Genomic DNA, 16767 nt, shown 5'->3' on the forward strand with positions numbered 1-16767 from the left:
GAAGATAGAGTATCAGGATAGACGTCACTGACCAAAAGTGTTGATGCTGTACGTCCAGCGGATGACATACGAGTCTCCTTCATGAAGCTGTCCGGTGCTCTCCACGGGAATTTCACTGTCATCAAACTCCTGGACATGCCACGTGTCCACAGCAACTGTTTTCAGCTCCATCTGACATCCTTCCTCCAGCGTGATGACCCCGTGCCCCCTCTGAACGTCAACCCCCGCCAGCACGTTATGGACCAGGCCGTCCCCTTCCAGAGACTGACCTGACACTAGAGCCTTGGCGTCACAGGCGCTCAGGACGTCTGATGATGGGGACTGCGAGAACAGAACAAAGGCAGGCTGTAGCAAGAAAAGGACTTTTATTGGTATCAAACAACAAGCCAAAGTAATGTGTGACTTTTAAATGTTACACTATGAAGTAAACCTGTTTCTCTTTGCTCACTGAAGCAGGTTCCTCCACGCCTCCACCGCCAGCCGTCCAGTCCAGGAACTTCTCCCTGAACAGAGCAGTCTCATTGTGCTCTGAGACACAACCGAACAACGCCCAGCAGGGACGCCCCTCTCCCCTCCTGTGGACAGAGTTAGAGTCCAGTGAGGTCGTGAACCCATTTTAAAGGGGTATAATGAGGCTATTGCAGTAAATATATATAATAAAGGCTCAAACCTTAAAGACACATTTCACTGCTGGAAAGATGGTCTTTTCTTTAAAAAAAACTAAGCTGTCTATGTGAAAGAGACTTGCAAATACTTTTGAAATTGGTGCTATGTGAACAGGCAGACAGAAAAAAAGGACTGTGGCATTTAGTTTTTCTCAAGAGGTTGAAAATCTACAACTATCATATTGGTACTTTAAAGGTATTTAGACAGCTAAAAGGGACTGAGCAGGCTATAATCTGAAATATGATCACAATGAATGAAATCAAGTCTTTCTGAGGCAGAAACAGCCTTTCAGAGACAAGATAGGAGCTGCAATCACATTTTGACAGGTTGAAATGTGCATTTTATGTGTTGTATTGTTGTATGTTACCTCCTGGGCTCCGTATGTTATCCGTCCTGTATGTTATAGATATCCTGCACATTAAAGCTCCTGATTTGGGAACGACATGTTCAACAGGTTTCTTCCTATGTGTCTAAACAACTGTCTTTTGCCAGCTGCAGCATGGCAGTGTGTGTTGTTGGGGTTTTGCCACCTGCAGTGTGGAATTACAAGCCATTCGCTTTGGTTTTAAAGACCCACTGCAGACCTCTGGAGTGTCACTAAATGCACCGTAAACTTAATACTATATACTCGCCCACTGTGTCCACTGTGGAATTACATAGATCACTTTTACTGTGCCCACCTGAATGTTAAAACTGTGTAGTAAATGCTTACAGCTGCACTCCACTGTTTGTGTAATGTGTCCTTATATTGATATGCTGTTATTTTTCGTTGTGAAGTACGGACTAAAAGCTTTACCGCCTGCAGTGTGAACTCACTGCTGTGTGTTGGGGTTACTCTGCGTGGGATCCAGCGGATTGACTCGACAGTTGCTGTAGTCATAAGCTCCGACCCACACTTGGTGAGTCAGCTGGAGAGCCACATTCCTCCTGCTGATAGAAACATCCTGTCCATGCCACAGGTACAGCTCACTGCCGAAATCAAACACCAGGGCCTGGAATACACATGCATAGTACAGTATGTACTGAGACATGTTCAGCTACTAAAATTGACTTGTAAAGGCCTAAAACTTAACAAGAATGATCAAGCAAACAGGAGAAACCAGAGGGGAGCTCAGACCTCAGTGGAGCCCAGCAGGGAGATGGTGGGGATGGCGGCCCAGGCCTGTTCATGAGGCACCAGTCTGTTCTCCACCAGCCTGTAAACACAGTTGGACTCCACCACACCACGCTCATAGAGCTCATCCTCCTCTTCTGCACTGGCTCCTGTGGGGAGAACCAAACAGAAAAACATGCTGCACACATCTTATTTTTCCAGCTTCCGCCCCAAATGTTTCATCAAATGTTTTCCTGGAATTACCTTCAACTTTGTCCCATTCAGATAAAAATAAATGCTTTTCCCTATAGAAATCTAATATAAGTACATTAAATTCCTTAATATACAATCAGAGCACCGGACCAGATCACTAACATGGGATGGATTCAAAATAGAAGATTTGTCAGCTAAATATTTATCTTGTGAACTCTACTCCAGCATAGTGTAACAGACATACATTTCAAGATCAATAATGATGTTTATGGCAAATCCTTACTCTACCTATGTTATGTAACTTAAAACTAGTAACATCAGATAATGTTTTGCCTCTTTTTCAGGTGGCAGAAGTGAAAATGAGTCATTCACAACATTTGTTGTGTTATGGTTTCAGAAGGATGAGGACAGATGGAGATACAAAATACGTCATAGGCTCCACAGGATGTTTTTTCTTCTTTCAAGAGTCTTTCTTCCCAAATTATGTACATAAAGGCATTTTATTCACTAAAAATGGCCTGAAAAATAGTGTATATAGCTGCTGTGAATGGGAAAAACTCCTAAGTTTGAGCTGAGCCCTAAATGTTTAAAACATCTGCCTCCACCCCTGGTTGTCACCTTTGTCAAATCAGATGAAAACATTAGCTAAATTGTAAATGTATAAAAGAACAAGCAGGCTTTGTTGTTTTAAAATATTTCCTTTACAACAAAGGTAGTGCTAAAACAATCTACTCCAGGAGAAATTAACAATGCATACAATTTAACCTCTAACCTCTATATTGTGTCTGTCCTCCCAGAAGGCTCCAGAAGTCTTCAGCTAGGCTGCTGTCACAGTTCAGCCCCTCCTCCAGGTGGACCACCTGGGAGGCCTGACAGCCAAGATCTCTCTGACTCTGGATGGATAATGCCAACTCAGAAGCCTGAAAAACAAAAATGATCAGTATGGGTAGCAACGAAATACTTGAAACCATCTTATCAAAAAGGTATTGTGATTTCTGACACTGACACAGAAAGAACATTTTGCAACATGTGCTGTGGACCATTGGACACTGTGACAAAAATAGGTGTTTCAAAAAATATTATCACTGTAAATGTTTCTATCATACTTTATTTTAAAAGCGACCATCATCAAAAAGTGGAGATAATAATATTTGTGCGATCATAATATTTAGATTAGGTCACAAATCTAGATATCAGTGATAGCAGCAGCTGTGGTATACAGATTGCACCATGTTTGGCAACAGATATCAAAATAAATGATGTGATAAAAGCATTTAAAGTGGCAAGTTTAAAGTGAAAATGTGAACCCAACAATTCATTTTCACTTTTAGCTGACTGGTGACCTTTTTTCCATTCTAAACTATAAACTAGCAACATGGCAAAATTATGAGTAACTAAAAGTAACCAAAACATACAGCTGATGCAGCTGATTATGCAACCTGAGAGTAGAAAGAATCGCAAAGCATCAGTATTGTCAGTGTGACCTCCGGAAACAGTGATCATATATTGTATTGCATGTGTATGCTATTCAAAATGCATCTAAAGCATAAAATTCATCTTGGGGTGTTGCTTGTGATTTTACGCGATTATATATTGTTGCGATTATAATATCATTTTAATTTAAAACACTCAGAAAGATTTTCTTCTGAGGCACATGAAATGATATTTCCTGGCAGCTGCGCAGGTGATAACGGGGTTGTCAAATGATGCATACATTTTTTCTTCACTAAATGTCTCACACCAAGCACACCTATTATACCCAGGCACCTTGTGGTTTTATACTGACAATATATTGCTTTCCAAAAAGTAATGTGTGTTGCTGTCCTCAGTGGTACCTTGGCTTTCTCCTGCCCATTAGCAAACTCTCCGCTCCACAGGATGCAATGCTCCGGAGTGACCAGCAGGAAGCAGTCTCCACTGTTCAGTGACCGCACTGAGGGCTCCACCAGACGCACCTGGACATGCCGCCTACCTGTCACCACAGGCACTAGTTAATATAAAAACCTAAACACAAAGAAGTCAGCATGAGGACGCTCGTGCACACATATACATATTTTCTGACCTTTGATGTGAATGAGCATCAGGCTGCTGAAGGGAGGAGACGACTTGGTGGAGTCTGAGGAAGAGATGAAGTCTTCTGATCGAGAAACGTGTGAATCTGTCACAGAGGAGTTCTTGCACTCTGTGCGAAGGGAAAAACAGATAGTAAGGAAGCTGAATAAGGAAGGCAAAGTAAAAAAGGCATAGAAAAAAGAGAAATTTTTCCCACTCACTCTTCTCTGCCTGGGTGCTCTCCTCAGCAGCTGTGTTGACTCTCTCTCCCATGAAGTCCTGCCTGACGTCCTCCCGGGCAGCAAGAGCCCTCAGAGGGTTCCTGGAGCCCTGAGTGCGACGGGACGGACGCACCGACCTCCTGTGCTCTGCTACTGCTGAGGTCAGTCTGAACCACACACAGGACAAATACAGCTTCACACAGACAGTATACACAGTCTTCATGAGGATCTGCTTTAAAAATCAGTCATTATTTTCAGTGTACTTTGGTATTTAGTACACAAAAATTAAGTTATTTTGCTGTTATTCTTCAAAATGAAATTAAGTGCCATCAATATTTTTTTGAGATGGTTTTGAAATGATTTAAAACAGCTCCAGATGTGTCACTGCTGGGAGTCACCAGCAGGTGGCTGTATCACAAGCACAGAGGAAGTGGGTATGCTATCCAACACAGACATCTTTGACATATACAGGACAAGTTAATAAAAGTTACAAGGTCTCCTCTAATGTCCACACAACATGGTAGAGTTGGAATCATTAAATCATGACACAATGGACACAGCACACAAACCACATCTACGTCAAATTTGAAAAGCAAAACTATCTTAACCATGGCAGGGCCTTTCTCTGCAAACGGGAGGAAAGTAGCTCAACTGCCAAATTCAAATTAATTTTGTCTTTAAAAGAGTGGCACCAATTACATGCTTGTGTCATCTTTACAACGTACACAGAGTTTCAATAACTGCACACTCAAAGTTCTACCATTTTGCCCACCTTTATCAAATGTGAATAAAACTTAGTGGGTACATTCAAGACTCTGTGCTGGATGTCTCCAATTAGTTTAGTTAGGATTGCTCAGTTCAAAAGAAAATACCTAAAAAATACCTTGTAGATATTTATAATACAGCAATGGAAAAGGCCAATAATCTTAAAATCTGTGGTAAAACCAGGCTCACATGGGTGTGTTGGTCTGGCAGAGGACACCCAGGTCCTGCTCACTCTCTGCAGCGGTGATGTCTCCACAGGGAGGGGGGGCGCAGGCGGAGGGAGGTGACGGCTCTCTGTAGAAACCTTCATCAAAAGTGTCTGATTCATCCACAGGCGACTCCTCCTTCACTTCGTGTGGACAGCTTTGTGGAGCTGCAGAGGGACGGAGCAGGACATATAAACTTCAAATACTTTAAGACTTTAACTCGATAAATCCGTGAGCCTTCACTTGATCTTACCTTCAAACTCCATCGTAGACAGACTGGAGATTTCTGTTAAGTAAAAAGAGCAAACCATTTAGACACAAACAAGCAACTGGTCTCTATTAAATGAACTAATGTTATACTAACCTTCATATGTGCATGTTGGAGCTTCAGTGGAGTGTTCCTTGTTTTGAGAGGTGTCGTTTCTGTCTGATTCTGGAGATCCAAGATCTGACAGGTGGCAAATACAGCGGTAAGAGGTCAGAGAGGTTCAGCTGAAAGAGACGATGAGAGTCAAGAGTAAGCTCACCTCTCCTGACCATACGTCCGGCCTCTTGCTCTCTCCTTTCCTGCTCTGTATTCATCTCATTGACTTCGTCCATCTCATTCTCAACTCCCTTAGCCTATAAAGTAAAAAAAACAAAATCAGATGAGCTAATGTAAGATACAAATGAAATCTGTAAAATATAACATCAAAAACATTAAAAGATTTAAAGACATGCCGGCCGGTGTTACCTTCTGCCTCCACTGAGGCTGAGTCTGGTTCTTGGTCGGAGAGGAGACTTCTTGTGCCTCAAAGGACAAATTTGTCTGACGATGAAAACAGAACACATGCATAATAGAGTAACAGATGATGTATTTCATGCAGTAGAGATGTGTGGAGACGTGCATGACTGAGGGAAAAATATGAATTAGTCTGATACATTTGGGAGCAATAAACAAATAAGATATCGTGATACAAAATATGTAGTACAGTACATTTAGTACAGCATTTATTTATTTATCTATATATATTTTTTTACATGTAAGACAAGGACAGCTATCAAACCGATTCTCTTAAAGGGACAGTTCACCCCAAAAAGTGCTGATTATCAGTCTAAATTGTTTTGTTGTGACTTGCTGAGTTTTGGAAATATCAGCCACAGAGATGTCTGCCTTCTCTCCAATTTATTAAAACTAGATGGCACTCCGCTTGTGGTGCTCAAAGCGCCAAAAAATTACATTTGAAAAACTCGACAGCGATGTCGTTTTCAGAGATCTTGACACAGTTAATCAAGATATCCCACAGATCTCTTTGTGAGCAGTTTCATGTAGCAACTATTTTCTGTTTACCAAACTACACCTGCCAACTGTATAAATGCGCAGAAGGGCGCATACGTCTAGTCATGGACGAGAGATTCGTGTTCTTGACAGCACAAGATTTAAATAATAATTGCGTCCCCCTAATAGCGTAATTTATCTGTTGTTGTACATGGCTTTGGGCAGATTTATACAGTAAATAATATATAGTGGATGATATAATTACAATTTATTATTGCATCAATTCTTTGCTGCTTCCTGTTGCTTTGTGTGAATTGTGTACTATCTTGAGAATGTTGATTCTGTCCGTTTTGTTGTCATTTATGCTTGTTGACATTTAGCCTTCTGGCACATTTAGAGAAACATTGATTAATGTGTGTTTATAAATATAGAATATTAAATGAAAAGGAAACGTGGTGCTCAACAAGGAACAATTTCAGTAATATTCAAAATATGACAAACTTTGTTTACTGTCATGTTACAGGAGAGACTTACTCGGTAAAAACACTCCAGCAAGTTTAACTTCTAAATGTAGTTTTCATCTGAGATACAGAACCTAATTAATCTTGACAACATTAACACATCTTGAACTCTGCTCTTTTTTTGTGACAAGTTTCTCCAATCGTGTTGCAGGTTGTTAAAATTCAAAGTGGGAAGGTGGGGTGCCGCAGGTCACATTTCCACAAAGAGGCATGACAGAACACAAGAGTAAGGCACGCAATTAACAAAACCAAAATAGAAACTGTGAAGTGAGAGCTGCGATAAATTCACATCAGAAAAGATCATGTTCAAAAAAAACAAAAACACTCCACAGGTGACAGAGTTGACTCATTAGCGTGAGTGAAACTTCACATCATCTGTGTAAAAATCACAGCTGAATGAAACTGTGAGGTGAAAAAAAACTTTTCACTGCATCCAAAACACAGCAAACCCAAAAAAGCGACAATTAACCTGCCATGCAGCCGCTCAAACAATTACCTGATTGAAACACATGATATATTGGGCTGTACTGCTAGAATAGACAGAGGAAAAGACGGGCTCCTGGGAGAGAAGAGGAATTAGAGGAGAAAGGGGCAGGCTGAAGCTTTTGTAAAATTAGTAATGCATATGATCTTCAAAGAAGGAGCGTTTCAAAGCATTAGTTGAGGACTTACCCAGCACTGAGGGTTAACTCTCTCCTCATGAGGGGTTTCTGTCTCTTCCTGCAGGGGGCAGTATGGAGGGAAGCAGGGTAGATCATTAAAAATGACAGGAAACAGAAAGGGCATCATATCAGAGTTTTATGAGCTGCTGACATCTTACTCAACTGAGATTTCACACTATATGTTGAATGCCTGGAAGGCGAACTTGCAATCCCATATTTTGGATGAAGAGTGAAATGCAGCTTGTATACTATAAATACACACTTTAAATTAATACAGTATAAGTGGTTAATGGTGAGTCATGTGACACTGGTGGAATTAAATCGATACAACAAAAACATGCCAGACATATGCACAAAATGCACAGAAAGCAGAGGAACACTATTTCACTGTATTTGGCAATTTAGAAAGATTAAGAGGTAAGAGGTAAAGAGTTATAATCGGGATTATTTGAAAAAACAAAAAATTCTCACTGGACCCTAAGCTTTCTTTATTGGAGCTATATCCAGAGAAACATAACTATAGTAAAAATGGCAAAGCATTGATAAATGGATTAGACGAATGTTATTAAGCTTCCATTAGGAAAGGATAACTTACATATTAAAGGGTAAACAGCTAACCTTTAAGAATATATGGAGTCCCTTTATAAATTCTGTAAAGGATTTAGATTTATCAGATGAATGACTAATTTCTTTGGACCATGTTTCCAGGCTTGTGTATTTTTTTTCTTTTATATCATTGTCATACTTTGCAATTATTGCAGTTATTTTACTCCAATGTGTATAGTTGACCATTTATTAACAAAGGAGGAGCATTTTTGTTTTGATTTTTTTTTCTCTTTTGTTCTGTATTAAGATCATAATTATATGTTATGTATTATATGACTGTAATAAGCTGTATCTTACAGCATGAAAAATCTAAATAAAAATACTGTGGGGAAACATTTAAAAAAAGAACCCTAACCCTAACAGGAAGCAATTGAATATGCTACTAGAAGAGTAAAATTAAAGCAGAAATTGACTAAAAAAATAAAATAATACACACACATACAGTACATGTACACACACACGTCACCACGGCACAGCTGATATCATAAGGTCATAAAAGGGTCAACATATAACCACTGAAATAATCAGTCTGTTTACATTCCACATAACGCTCTAAGACAGTCAGCCCCCTCAGCACATAAACACTAACAAAGTCTGGAGATATTCTCCCAGTAAGTTCAGTCTGATCTCAAGACATTTGGCACCTCCCAAATCCAGAGTGCTGTTGCTAAGAGATGCTGTATCTGGTTTCACTGGAATGACAAATACAGCAATACAACCACCAGCTTCTTCTTGTTCTGGATTTAAAGATGGCAGGAAGAGTGAAACCAACGACCAATACATGTGATATTCTCCACAGGCTGCTTTCACTGAGAATTTAGATCAAAACACTACAATAACCTGTAGACATTTTGTATTGGCTTCTAATAAGTATCAACCTGTTTCATGATTGGTGTTAAAGGAAGACTTACCTGATTGAAGGATGGCTTGTATATCAGTTATTCACTCTGTTTTAGGTTGAATTTGGCAAGAAAATTTAGTTTTTCTGACATGCCTCCACAGTGAAACCTCAGCATAAACAGTACAGGTGCACTTCTCATCCATGCCTGAGACTGTCCATGCAAAAGCATTTTAAATAAGATTTTTGCAAAAAATGCATGTGTTGTGGGAGGTAATGAGCATATGACTGGATAAATGAAACTTGAATTATACTGCACGAGTTGTGTTAGAGTTTGTGAACAGATGTTTTGATATAGTTTTGCTGTTGTTAGACAGGTTCCCCTTTGCTTCATTTAACCAAGACTTTTCTCTCCTTCTGGATTCTTTTCTTACATGAGGTGTGAGAGAAAAACAAGCTTTTCTTAATGAATTCACAGGGTGCATAATAAATGCACAAATGGTCAATTATAACTGAAGTATTCCTAGGGCACTTTGGCATTGATATCACAAGTCAAAGTGTAATTTTATTGATACCAGTGGAGTTGCCTACCTTTTGTTCTCCTAAAAAACAAAATGTTATTGCCACCCTGTGTCACAGGCTGAATCTCTCTCACTCAGGGTTGTCTTTATTACATGACAGCAGCCTGTGTTTTATTCAACCTGAGTTGACAGGCTGTTTACTTACAGTAAATCTTTGGATATATCATCTGAGATAAACTCTGAATAGTTCTGTGGGCAGAGATGATGGTAACAAATTTCCCTGTTGGACAGATCAAAAGTTGAGAACTTAATGTAGAAAAACAACTGTGAATTTAAGAACCACACTAAAATATATTATATTGATGTATCGCCACTTAAAAATGCCAAAACTCAAAGTTAATATAGTTTCAGGCCACTCAATATAAAGGGTGTTGGTTTGTTTTCATAAAGTGGCATCAGAAAGTGTTGATCTGCATAACCATTTCATACCACTCACTAATTACCTAATTACTATCTAATTAATAGTTTCATGAAAAAAGAGCATTTATAACAACAATATTACTTAGCGGATTAATGGCTACCAATAATAAAACATTTTTGCAGAGCAGTTGACAATATTTTTACTCCCTGAGCAGTACCTGCAGGTTTTTTTTCTCAGGCTACAGTGTAACCACCAAACAGAGGATAAGTAGAGCAATAACCTCTACATGAATCACTCGCTGTTAGAGTTTAATAACTATGATACTTGAAACCACCTAGGCTTAGTAGATGAACATATCCCTATTTTTATCAACATCTCTCTTCTCACCTCTGGGTTTTGGAAACTTTGCAGTCTAAAGATTCTGTTTAGAAAGATTTTTGTGAGTAAATCAAACTGCGACCTTAAAAGTGAGGGGAGACAAAACTGCCCTCTGCTGACCGTTACACTTTATCCCTCTCTGCCGACAGTCTGAAACCCACTGGCTCCAAACTGACTCCCAAAGGATTCAAGATTACAGAGAGGCAAAGAGTTTACAGACAAGAGGCCAAACAGCTGCTGATTCTGCAACTGAGATTTGATCCACTGAGATTCTCACTGCAGACACAACCGAACTTTTATGTTTCTTACCTGACTTCTGCTGGTTTTGGTTGTCTCTGGGAGTTTAACTGTGCCATCTACCAGTGTGACCTCAACATGTCCAATGGTTGCAGTTTCTTCATTCAACCTCTTCACACTCTCTACCTCTTCCTGTTGCCTTTTGGACGGACAAAATATACAGAATATAAACCATAGAATAAAACAAATACAACAAAAAAAACTTAATTCCAGTTCAATTTGCATTCTTAAACTGCTGAGAGCTGATGTTTGTGCTGGTTACGCCTGTAAATTTGACCATTTTTGCAGCAAAAAACTACAAAAAAACTACCCCCAAATTTCTTTTTTTTCTCTTAAGAGGCATGCATCAGTCCACAGCACTTTATTCCAGATACTCACTGAACTCTCCCATCTGAGCTATCTCCCACTGAGGACACCCGCTGTTCCTGTAGCTTTGTCTGGCAGGGCCTCTCCTCCTGAGGAGCGTCATGCTCTGACAAGGCTCTAATCGGTGGGCAAGCGATGGTTTCCCTTCTGGTTCGAGCTCTCTGCCTCCAGGGAGCCGCGGCACCTGGCGAGCCTCCCTCCACACCTGAAGCCTCTCGTCTCTGTCTCCGTGGAGGTGCACATATTTCCCGCTGCTCTGTGCCCTCCATCCTCGCTTGTATCCCTGCTTCTTCACAGCCTCCGCCATTCTGTTCATGACTGGACAATGCATCCGTCTGACCGCCCTCCGTCCGGTTCCACTCTGAGCCTCCGGAGCAGCTCTTCTTCAGGATTCCTCTTAAGACTGGCTCCGGGTCGGAGCCACTAGGCTCCCCAGGTACAGGAGTGGTGTCAGGTTTTGGTTGGGAAAGGCGTATCTCACTGGGTTTTAGGTTGACAGACGAGGCCTGCTGTCTGTCGGACAGATGAGGGGACAAACGGAAGGCAGGAAGCTGTACGGGGCCTTTCTGGATCTGAAAAGAGATGAGGATCAAGGCTGAGATACAGGCAGAGACAACTGATCAAAATGCAAGAGTTTTACTTGTAACAGAATAACAGTGGGGTATAAGTACTTCTTACTTAAGTGAAGGAACTGAATACTTCTTCCACCACCATCACCATGTTAAACACACCAAGGTTTTTATGGTTTGAAATATATATATATATATATATATATATATATATATATATATATATATATATAATATATATATATATATGTATATAAATCTACTGCATATACGGTAAATGTATGTATATATATATATATATTTACATACATACATTTACCGTATACACAGTAGATTGATTTGTCTACATTATTTTGGCTCATGTACTCACCAGGCTGACCTCTTCCACAGTAATGGGCTGTGTTCGGTATCGAGCCCCTTTCTGCCTCCGTCTCTCTGGGGGCCCCTCGGTAGGGCCGCCAGCCTGCCTCCCCGGCAGTGACAGTTTGTTGAACAGGGCGAGCTTCTCACTCATGCTCAGCTTGCAGCTCTCATCACCATCCTCTGCTGACTCAGCCTGCAGAGACTGGGACTCCACTGGGGGTGCTGGTTTTGGGGTGCTGCAGGGAAGCACGAGTACACTTGACATAAAACTGGCTTATAATTACATGATACACCTGGCGATACTCTATTTTTCTATTTTTTTCTCATGGTCAACAAATTTGCAAGGTTTGCACATACAAGGAATTTGCTTTGCTTTTTAGGTGGATAATTATAGACACAATGCAAAAGTCAAGAGTCTTAATACAAAATTGAAAAACGTACGATCATTCCCAAGTCGTCAAATACTGACACTGTCACACCACTGAGCGTGTCATAGTGATGCACAGGGCAACCTTTCACATATCTATGTGACACACAGCTGTTGTGAAAGGGTTGCAATTAGATTTGGGCAACAAAACAATTTGGTTAGATTTAAGAAATGCCCAGTGTGTCTCATTAAGACACTAAAGGGCACTTTGGCATTGATATCACAAGCCAAGGGGTGTGGCAATGGGTCAGTATTTGACACCTGGGGAATGAGCATGGGCTGGTGAGCCCGACTGCTGCACTGAGTGACATGTATTTTTATTACCATGAACAGAGTCCCTGTGGTTTATTCTAAGTCACATACACCATCCTGTTGCTGAAAATACTCATTAGAGCACAACATAGGTATCATTCCACCGACGATAGTAGTTCCTGATACATGCACTATTTACTCTTCTTTTAGCAATGTTTGTTAGTGACGGCAGTGCCCTGCTGTTTTTAGAAATTAAAGTGCTCTTTTTAAAATAAATTATATATTTGTGACCTGTATCAAAAGAACAATCTCATTCTTTTAGGTCTTTTAATTGGATTTTCTTGACAGTAAGAAAAATATAGAATAATGCCAGCTTTATCTCCAAATGGCTAAGCTAAAAGAAACAACAATGGAACAGATGTCTAAAGTGCTGTCATGCCAATCATGTCAATATTTGTTTGCCCCGTGTATAAAACAGTTTGCGACTCAACCCCACATGCTTCTATATGCAGTATGAATTCACAGCACTGAAACTTCTCTGAAAGTCTCCCACCATCTTCCCCACCTGATTGCCACAATCTCTTCACAGGTGATTGGCTGAGTTAGAAAGCGGTGGTCGTTGCCCCGGCGCACCCTACGCTCATGACAGACGCTGCCTGAACGAGGCTTCAGGAAGGCCGAGGCCTCAGGGGCAGCAGACTTCTCCAGCTCCTATGGAGGAGGCAGGGAAACATGTTAATATGAACACATCACATCTGGTCCTTTTCTCACAGGTGGAGCCCAACATTCAGGTCAAATAGCGGCCTCAACAGCCTCCACCTGCTAAATAAGTAATAAGAGAGACCACAAAAATGGCAGTGAAAACTCTCCTCTCCTGATGTCTCCTGTTCTATTTGTACGGACAGATGGAGGGAGGGGAAGTGGGTCGGGTGGCTGGTGAATAAAGCAGCTTGCTGTAAGGTGGAGCGTGTTGGCGACATGGATAGAATGCCAGCCCAACAGGTCACAGTGTAACTGGAGCTCTGCCGGCTTCGGTTACCTCCCCGCCTGCATCCACGGAGTAACAGGCTAATTATACACACCACTGCTAAGGTTGTTAATGGTGATACAGTGTTTGGCACATTTTCACCTGATGCTTCATGACTAAAACCGTGCAGGAGGTAAAATGTAGGAATGGAGATTGTAACTGTTGAAGGGAAAATCAACATCATCTTCTGTGCGGGGACAAAAAATGTGTGTTTATGGCGCTGTAAATTTAGTCATTCTTTTAATAAGTACAAACAGACACACTGCAGCACCTGTTTGAGCATTCATCAGGTTGTGTTCTGCATGCTCAGCGCTGGCTCACCACGAGTCTCACACTGTAAGGTGAGCAGCTAAAGTGACTGTCGATGATGGACGAAGCTTTCTCTTTAGCTGTTCAATATATTTTTTAACAACAAATCACCAATCCATAATAGCAGCTTTTAATTTAGTACAGAACATTGCCTTGGCGTACTTATTATGAGATTAATTTGCAGTTACAATTCTGGTTAGACAAGTTCACTGCAGCTTGAGTAAACCTTCAGAAAACCTTAAATTATCTATCTATGACTTTACGTGAAGGTATGCCTTCATCGCATTAGATGAAAAAGCAGGGAATAGCCATGGACAGATCATATATAGCAGTGGGCATTAGTAAGCACATGAGAAAAAATAAGAAGAGCAATAGGATCCTGTTTCATTGCTGAGAATAACAGAGACTCACTTTAAACAAAGACATCTTGGCTGCCACACTCATTTTGGCTCTGTCGTCTGTTTTCACATCAGCTGTGAGAAGAAAATGACATAAAATATCATGCCATGACCAGACATTTACAGTTTGTGGTTCATCACACATTTCAGACACTATCAAACACTTTTAAGAAAGGTGATGGTCACCAAAGAGTATTTGAAATGAACTCAGATTAACTCAATGAACAGATTAATACTGGCTGACACAATAATGTAATTTATGGCGACAGTTCTCGAAGTTGGAAAGTAACAAAGTACATTTTTAGGTGATTGCACCATAGTTGAGCATTTCTATTTCCTGCAGCTTTATACTTCTTGGTTATTTCACAATATTTTATCTGCAAATATTCGTCTTTTAACTCCACTATATTTATCTTGCAGAAAGAGCAACTAGTTTCATTCCATATTAAGACTGTAGATAAACAAAAACATGGTGATCTTTTAAAATTCAATACGTTTATGCAAAAATAAAAAATAAAGAATTAAATATAAATAAAAATTATGTGAATACTTCTTCCTCCAGACAATTGCAAAGAACAATTTCTTCACATCATTTTGAAATGTGCCTTTAATTAATCTACTTTTTGTCCTGATATTAAATTAAACTAAAAGTAACAAAGTAACAGTATCACACCACCTCTAAACAACACTTTCCATTCCCTTTTCATCCTCTTTACATATTAATATTTGAATGTTGTGTACATTGTAGCCTAATATTGTAACAGGCTATGGAAGCAGGGCTGTAGCTAACTAGCATGTAAAGCAAGTAAGCATTCCATTAAGAGACAATGGGGCTTGATTAACTTGTATTGTATTTGTGGTATTATTACATTTGAAAGTGGATGGCAGAAGACACATGCCCTAAAATGAGTCCCAATAGCATTAAAAAAATAGATTTACATTAGCTACTAGTTTCTGTAGTTGTGGTATAAATTCTAAGGAAGTCAACCTTTGTAAAGACTTGCTCTTAATCTTTTTATGGTGAGGTTAAGAGAGGGCAGTGCTCTACTGCTCACATGGTTTTGTGAGATATAAATCTGTCATCAAAGAGGAATTTAAACATCGTGAGACTAAAAATATAAAGTGATTTATTTCATGAGCTGTTAAATGATTTTATGGAGGCAACTGTTTAAGTTGGACACACACCCTAAATATTCATTTTAAGAGAGAAACCTTTGAAGAGAATGTCATACGATTTAACTGGTGTTTGTTTCCTTTGTTGTCCCCTAAAGGGACAATTCAAACCCAAAATCAAAAATACATATTTTTCCTCTTACCTGTAGTGCTGTTTATCAGTCTGGATTGTTTTTGGTGTGTCTAGCAGAGCGTTGGAGATATTTGCCATAAAGATGTCCACCTTCTCTTAAATATCAGCAGACTACATGGCACTCTTCTTGTGGTGCTTAAAGCGCAAAAAGAAAAAAAAAATCTGAAAAACTCAACAGCAATGTCTTTTTCCAGAAATCATGACCTGGATACTCAAGATAATCGACAGACCTTATTGTGAGTGGTTTCAGAGACAAGCCGAGTGACATGTAGTGTCATTATATTGAAGAAAAGGCAGACATCTCTACAGCCAATAACTCCAACACTTGACAACTCACACCAAAACAATCTAGATTGATAAATAGCTCTTTAGGTCAGAGGAAAACTATGTCTTTTTGATTTTGGGGAGAACTGTACCTTTAATATCTTAAGTAAGATATGTCACTTTTTCCCTCCTGCTATCTTTGTGTTTATATCACTGTGTTTGTTGTCAGTGGACCACTATTGTGCTACTGTGACCTTCTCCCTCTCTATGTCACTGTTCACATGGCCAGCGTGCCAGACAAAAGCCATTTGTCTCTAAACACAATAACAAACTGTTTGATCAAAGCCAGGCGGGAACACTGCTTCACCTTTACAGTTCTCGTCTTCTTCTGCGTCCAACAGCCTAAGAGAGCGAAAAAAGGCAAAACATGAATTCATCAGGTGAAATATGAAGGGGTAGGTGATATGGACTTCAGTTTCCAGCTGCTAAATTCTCTTTCAGATCCTGCTGCGAGCATACAATGCATGTCTTTGTGCTTTAGGGTGCAGCTCCAAACAATCAAGATACTGTGTTATATTTGCATGCTCAGTAAAGCAACACTTTTGAGGTCATGAAGGAGGACAAACACATGCAACACACACCACATGTAGACATTTATGCAAAGATACTGCACCTCGGGCTACATATGACCGCCTTTTTATTAGTGAGGAGGAAATATCAAACACAAACCACCAGCAATTTGAGAGCCACGTTAAAAAACACATTACG

The 16767-nt window shown here is 40.0% G+C and overlaps 1 protein-coding gene across 6 annotated transcripts in view; it reads right to left on the minus strand.

Moving 5' to 3' along the window:
- Positions 1 to 16767, minus strand: part of svilc (supervillin c) — a 29442-nt gene that overhangs the window by 6322 nt on the left and 6353 nt on the right. For 4 of the 6 annotated variants that reach the window (XM_042504994.1, XM_042504993.1, XM_042504990.1 and 1 more), the window contains 21 exons: positions 16367 to 16401; positions 14443 to 14504; positions 13261 to 13406; positions 12024 to 12252; positions 11097 to 11656; positions 10731 to 10857; positions 7668 to 7715; positions 7492 to 7554; positions 5950 to 6024; positions 5744 to 5837; positions 5581 to 5664; positions 5470 to 5502; positions 5200 to 5383; positions 4246 to 4412; positions 4035 to 4154; positions 3808 to 3944; positions 2745 to 2892; positions 1784 to 1929; positions 1483 to 1658; positions 431 to 575; positions 33 to 321 (listed from right to left, as the gene is read on the minus strand). In XM_042504994.1, coding sequence (XP_042360928.1) covers positions 33 to 321; positions 431 to 575; positions 1483 to 1658; positions 1784 to 1929; positions 2745 to 2892; positions 3808 to 3944; positions 4035 to 4154; positions 4246 to 4412; positions 5200 to 5383; positions 5470 to 5502; positions 5581 to 5664; positions 5744 to 5837; positions 5950 to 6024; positions 7492 to 7554; positions 7668 to 7715; positions 10731 to 10857; positions 11097 to 11656; positions 12024 to 12252; positions 13261 to 13406; positions 14443 to 14504; positions 16367 to 16401 — 3068 coding nt within the window. The remainder of the gene's footprint in view (positions 1 to 32; positions 322 to 430; positions 576 to 1482; positions 1659 to 1783; positions 1930 to 2744; positions 2893 to 3807; positions 3945 to 4034; positions 4155 to 4245; positions 4413 to 5199; positions 5384 to 5469; positions 5503 to 5580; positions 5665 to 5743; positions 5838 to 5949; positions 6025 to 7491; positions 7555 to 7667; positions 7716 to 10730; positions 10858 to 11096; positions 11657 to 12023; positions 12253 to 13260; positions 13407 to 14442; positions 14505 to 16366; positions 16402 to 16767) is intronic. The other 2 variants (XM_042504991.1, XM_042504992.1) reach the window with 2 other exon arrangements.

Source organism: Plectropomus leopardus, chromosome 17 (assembly GCF_008729295.1).
Source record: "Plectropomus leopardus isolate mb chromosome 17, YSFRI_Pleo_2.0, whole genome shotgun sequence".
Lineage (NCBI taxonomy): Eukaryota > Metazoa > Chordata > Actinopteri > Perciformes > Serranidae > Plectropomus > Plectropomus leopardus.